The 6,000-nt window shown below is 40.7% G+C and overlaps 1 protein-coding gene across 1 annotated transcript in view; it reads left to right on the plus strand.

Moving 5' to 3' along the window:
* The window catches only part of LOC308298204 (protein NLRC3-like), a 41,018-nt gene extending 39,198 nt beyond the window's left edge, over positions 1 to 1,820 (plus strand). The window contains exon 11 of the mRNA XM_080741759.1: positions 536 to 1,820. Within this exon, the coding sequence (XP_080597885.1) occupies positions 536 to 1,062 (527 nt within the window). The 3' untranslated portion in view covers positions 1,063 to 1,820. The remainder of the gene's footprint in view (positions 1 to 535) is intronic.
* Positions 1,821 to 6,000: the final 4,180 nt, after the last annotated feature.

Consider the following 6,000-nt stretch of genomic DNA (forward strand, 5'->3'; position numbering starts at 1 on the left):
ATATCGGATCCAAATATTGTACTTTTACTCCACTACAATTATTTAACAACGTAGGTTTTAATGTTACATTTTAACATTACGCCGGATAGACGCCCGGGGCGAACGGCCAAGAGAGCGAACAGACCTGTATTCTTATTGATAGCTTGTTCGTGATCTGTTAAATATTTATAAGGCATAGTTATAAGTGTTGATCTTAAAACGGATAGTTATTCTACAGCGTTTCCTAATTTGGTAGAGAAAATTATGTGGGATCACTCTTTAGAGAACAGCTGTAGCTGAGCGGGTAGAGAGTCTGTCTGGTAATCAGAAGGTCGCTGGTTGAACCATCTACTCTACAGTATGTGAGACACACACTTAACCCCTTTGTCCCTGAGCAAAACAACATTCCTCCGAACACTTATCTGAGAACAGCCATCAGCTGGGTGAAAGCAGAATTTAAATACTTTCCCCTCCCCTGTGGATAATAGAGAGCTCCCTTTCTTTTCATTCAGTCAGTTCTAACTTCAGAAAACCGAACAATGTTTTGTATTTTCAGATGCCTGTGAGCTTACCCTGGATCCAAGCACAGCAAATAAAAACGTCCTTCTGTCCGAGGGCAACAGAAAGGTGACCTGGGTTAAAGAGGAGCACCCTGATCTCCCACGACCATTCCAGTCTGTCTGCCAGGTGCTGTGCAGTGAGGAGCTGAAGGAACGCTCCTACTGGGAGGTGGAGGTCTCCAAACCAATTAACATCGGCGTAACGTACGCAGCAATCATGAGGAAAGGAAACAAGAATGCCAGCCTACTGGGTTCCAATGAGAAGTCCTGGAGTGTGAGCTGCTCTGACGAGGGTTCCTTCGCATCACATAATGGCAAGAAAGACGACATATCCTGTAAGTGTTCCCGGTCTTGTCGTCTTGGAGTGTATCTGGACTGGTCAGCTGGCACTCTGGCCTTCTACAGAGTGTCCTTGGGCAAGACCACACTCCTGCACCGCTTCAAGAATGAATTCACAGAGTCGCTCCATGTTGGGTTTGAGGTTTACCCACAGTCCTCTGTGACCCTGTGTCAGCTTACTTAAGGCTTGGTTCATCGTTTATGGGTCATTGTTAATGGCACTAACCCAGTTCCCCATGATATTTTTGTCTGATTAGCACACTTAAAAAAGAAACTGTTGTGTAGGTCTCATGGTTTAACTTTTATAGTGGTACACAAGCTTTGCAACATGTTATAATGTATTGAGACTTCACAAAGGAATTAATTTGATCAAGGTGAGACTCATTTGGAAAGGAATTCTCCAGGATCTGTAATCAAGTTTGCCTTCCTCCATGCATTTAATAACATAAATGCAGAAGTATTATATTCTTACAAAATTGTTGCTTTCTTTGTACAAGTCAGAAACAATCTTTATAATGTGGAGCAAAACAAGACATCTTCACCGATAATTGTATTTAGTGATCATCTAAATTAATCGTAAATCTACAATATAAATTGACTCATGTGATGTAAAACCTCCTGAAGGATCGACACCTTGACGTGGTTGGGAGGCTTATGTGTACCTTAAGGACCCCAATAACTATATCAGTAGAAGCATAGTCTCCTGGCAGGTTCACCAATGTCAGCAGTTAAGAGGGTAGAGGTCTGACAAAGTGCGATCCATTTGTTCTCCAGGGCAACAACCCAGTCACTGGTCACTACAACTCTGTTAGGGAAACAGTTTCCAATGCCCTACTTGCCAATGGGCATGAAGCTTTTATAGCAAAAGGATGGAAAGTAGTATGCCAGAACATGATAAAAACAATCCTAATATCTAAAATCTTTTAGAAAGCCACATTTATATTTCAGTCATATGTGTGTGTGTGGGGGGGGGGGGGGTTATAAACTTTTCATATATCTTTTAATACATTTATTTGGAAATTAAATTAAAAAAATGAAATGAAATATTTGAATAAGTGATTGAAAAGACATGGCCCCTTCACGTATTAGAAGGACAATATCAGTCACCATAACCAATCATTGGTGTTTTTTGATGAATCAATCACGGTTAAAATAGAGTTTGAAGTTACAATGACTTTGTATAGGTTTCCGATATCGAATTTCTTAATATAGCATCAATATCAGTTTAACCACTTTTACCCTATTCTAATCTATAAGCTCACAATGTGACATTCATCATCAATGTTATTAGGCTTACATTGTTCTGTTAGATGTGATGGTTAGACGGTCTGTAGTTTGTATTTTGCTGTTTGGAGGTTTACATTAATAGTTTGGTCAGGTGGGGGTATATTTCTGGTTTGGATATGTAGTTGTTGGTCAGGTGGAGGTGTATTTTTGTGTTGGTATGTTAATGTTGTAGTAGTTCATTTAGGAGGAGCCTGGAGGTAAATGCTTATTTTGTGCTTGTACTATTTCCGGTCATCCTATATGGATTTGTCAATGCCATTTATGATATTTTGGAAAACAAGAGGGCTGATATCAACCACTTATACATTTTTCTCTCAAAGATTCAGATATCATTAGAAATGACTTGTGCCCTAAAGTCATCAGATTCCACTCTCTACACAAGTTTCATTAATACTAGACAGCATGTTTATTTATCCTTTTGTACATTTCTAGCACTTTTGAGAGTAGTACTGAATTTCCCCCTTGGGATAATAAAGGTATCTATCTATCTATCTAGTGCTTGATGTTTTCTTTTTGAAGTTAAAATATGGATATGAACATTTTGAATTACACTGGATAAGTATTTTTTTATCAACACCAATGTAGGCCTACATAATTATCTATTTTGAAACAAACACATAATGCTATTGTATATCATATGCGAGTATAATGAGTATAATGGCCCTATATATTGATCAATCCAATATACTAAACTCCCTTTAATAATCATTCAGTGGGAAGTCAATCTCTTTCATGTGCTTAATATTCTATAAAGGTTTTGTGTGTTGTGAAAGTTGAAAGTTTCAAGTTGTTTATTATTATGTCTTGCAAAACAAGGTTTTTAAACAAGGTTACAGAAGTTTGGGAAATCTGTCCACATGTATTCTATATTGCTTATGTATAATATGTTCTGCAAATAACAAATAAAACAAATACAAATTTACAAAGTTTTTTTTTTTACTATTATATTTTAACTCGTCATACTGCAAAACTGCTGAAGCATCACACAGTACACGCACATCGCACGCACGGGAACGCGCGCACATACACCTGGTCCAGTCAAAAGTTCAGACCACGCCTTAATGGACTTAAACGCTGTTTAACAGCGACATCACACTGTATGTGCCTGTGGATTCCTGGAGGATATCGCTGGGATTTGATCAGATAAGGGACAGCAACGTTGAGCAGCGCAATAGACAAACATTACCACCCCCTGTTGGTGGGTGGTGTGTAGTGTGGACTGACCCCGGAGATTAAATATTTCATTTCGTCTCGACCGAAGAGCGGGCGAATTGAATGGGCCAATCAGGGTTGTATGCTTGGGACACATGGTTTGGCGTCTGGTGGATTCCCAAGGCTGTTCCGGTCCCAGCCCCCCCCCAGCCCCCTCCTTTCAGAACTCTTCTGACCACGTGAGAGTCCCTAGTGGACTCTGATTGGTGCTCTTCTGCCCACGTGAGTCGCTAGTGGACTCTGATTGGTCCGTGAAAACTGTCATGGCGGAGTCAGCCGGACTCGACTCGAATTATTTTAATAAACTATACAATATTGCCGTTTCATTACGTTTTAATACCATTTTGCACTAACGTAAACATGCAATCATATAATATGTTATGAGAAATAACGTATTTTTGCAATGTCACCCCACGTTGCCGTCGGGGGCTCTAAGCGTGTGTGTGTGTGTGTGTGTGTGTGTGTGTGTGTGTGTGTGTGTGTGTGTGTGTGTGTGTGTGTGTGTGTGTGTGTGTGTGTGTGTGTGTGTGTGTGTGTGTGTGTGTGTGTGTGTGTGTGTGTGTGTGTGTGTGTGTGTGTGTGTGTGTGTGTGTGTGTGTGTGTGTGTGTGTGTGTGACGTCAATAGGCTTTAAACCGCCCCCCCCCCCCCCAGAAGTAGAATGTCTCCTCGAAGGATCAGACTCTTTCCCTAAACGCAGTGAAACGTAGCGTGTGAAGAGGCTGACGCTTGCAGTCAGGCAAGCTCCCTCCCAACATACTCATGGATTTGATGCAGATTTTATGGTTTAACACAAATCTTGTACAGAGTGGTTGCTGCCATCTAGTCCATGGAACTCAGACAAAGGGTCAAACTCGTTCTCCTGCTATACCACCAAAATGTGGAATGCCTTACCGAAGGCCTTAAACATGGACTAGATAGCAGCAACCTGCAGAGAATCCACTACTCGCCTGAAGAACAAGTAGCAGGAAGAAAGCTGGAAGAGCACATGACTACACCACTGTGACCTGCTCAAGTAGGTGCACATACTGTATTGCACACAGCACATTTAATTCACAAAGGCAATTCATATAGTGCTTTACATAATGTAGATGCATATAAGGGTACAGTATATAAAAAAAGACTAGACCATAACACATTTTACAATAATTTAAATGAAAGATGCATAGGAACAATACATGTTAAAGAGAAAGTAGGGCTTTACTCTATCAGCAATACATTTCTATTTTCCGGATATGTTTTATTGCGTAAGATCATTTATCATTTCTATACAACATGATACTGTCATGTCTGTTTTCATTTCTGGGAACAACAAGATAGATGTAGATATTCTGCACAAAAAGATTGATCTATCTACAGCTATGAGTTTTTACAAAATGTGGTGGTTTATTTCATATTCTGTAATAGTTATAGTTTGAATATAATTGCCTCCACCAGGCCAAAAGGCATGGCCAATTTACAATTTAGGCATTTAGCAGACGCTCTTTAACTAGAGCGACTTACAATAAGCAAGATAATACAGTACATCAATACATGATCAATACATCAAATGCACATCAATAGTAATCTAAGAAGGACAGGTAGATCAAAGCTTTTTTTTTATAAGAACAGATAAAACATGCCCTAAAAACAGGTTTTTAGGGAGGGTTCTGTCAGCCTCCCTGTGTCATCTGATCTGAGTGAACGGGTGGGGTTGTAGGATTCGATCAAGCTTTGAAGGTATGGAGGTGCCATACTTTGGCTGCTTTGAAGGCCAGCATCGGTATTTTGCTCTGTGCGGGCTGCAACAGGGAGCCAGTGGATAGAGCGGAGAAGGGGGGAGACATGTGAGAATTTGGTCTAATTGAACAATCATGCTGCAGCGTTTTGGATAAATTGGAGAGGCTTAAGTGCACATGCTGGGAGGCCAGTGAGGATAGAGTTAACAGTAGTCAGATTTTGATGTCTGGATGAGGAGTTGGGCTTACTCCATGAGGAAGGGTCTGATCCTACGAATGTTATAGAGTTTGAACCTACAGGATCGGATGACTGACAATGTGTGCCTTAAATGAGAGCTGGCAGTCCAGGACCACACCAAGGTTTTTAGTAGTTGGAACCAATGTCACCAAGGCGGTGTCTATGGAAATAGTGAGCTCCTGTCCGAGATTATAGTCTGGGAGCCATGCAAGCCCAGCCCAGGATGTTTCCCGCTACCTTTTTTCCGCTATTCTTTTACTTTTAGCATCAAATCAAATCAAATCAATCTTTATTTATATAGCACATTTACAACAGCAAAGCTGACCAAAGTGCTGAACATAGTTAAAAACATCACAAAAACAAAGCAAAACAAGACATCAACAAATGAAATACATTATGACAGAGCAAGATTTAAAAAATGACCGGAACAGAAGCTATATACAATCAAAAGCAATGGAGAAGAAGTGCGTTTTAAGTAAAGATTTAAAAACACCTATCGACTGAGCCGATCTAATGGAGAGGGGCAACAAGCCTAGGACCCGATGCTGCGAAAGCGTGGTCTTATTGGTAGAAAGGGGCTCCAGCAGCATCTTGTCTGCGGACCTTAGGGCCCTGGCTGGCACGTAGGGGTGAATTAAATCTGAGAGGTAAGTAGGTGCCAGGCCATG

The sequence above is a fragment of the Nannobrachium achirus genome (genome assembly GCF_963921795.1).
Source record: "Nannobrachium achirus genome assembly, chromosome: 14".
NCBI lineage: Eukaryota > Metazoa > Chordata > Actinopteri > Myctophiformes > Myctophidae > Nannobrachium > Nannobrachium achirus.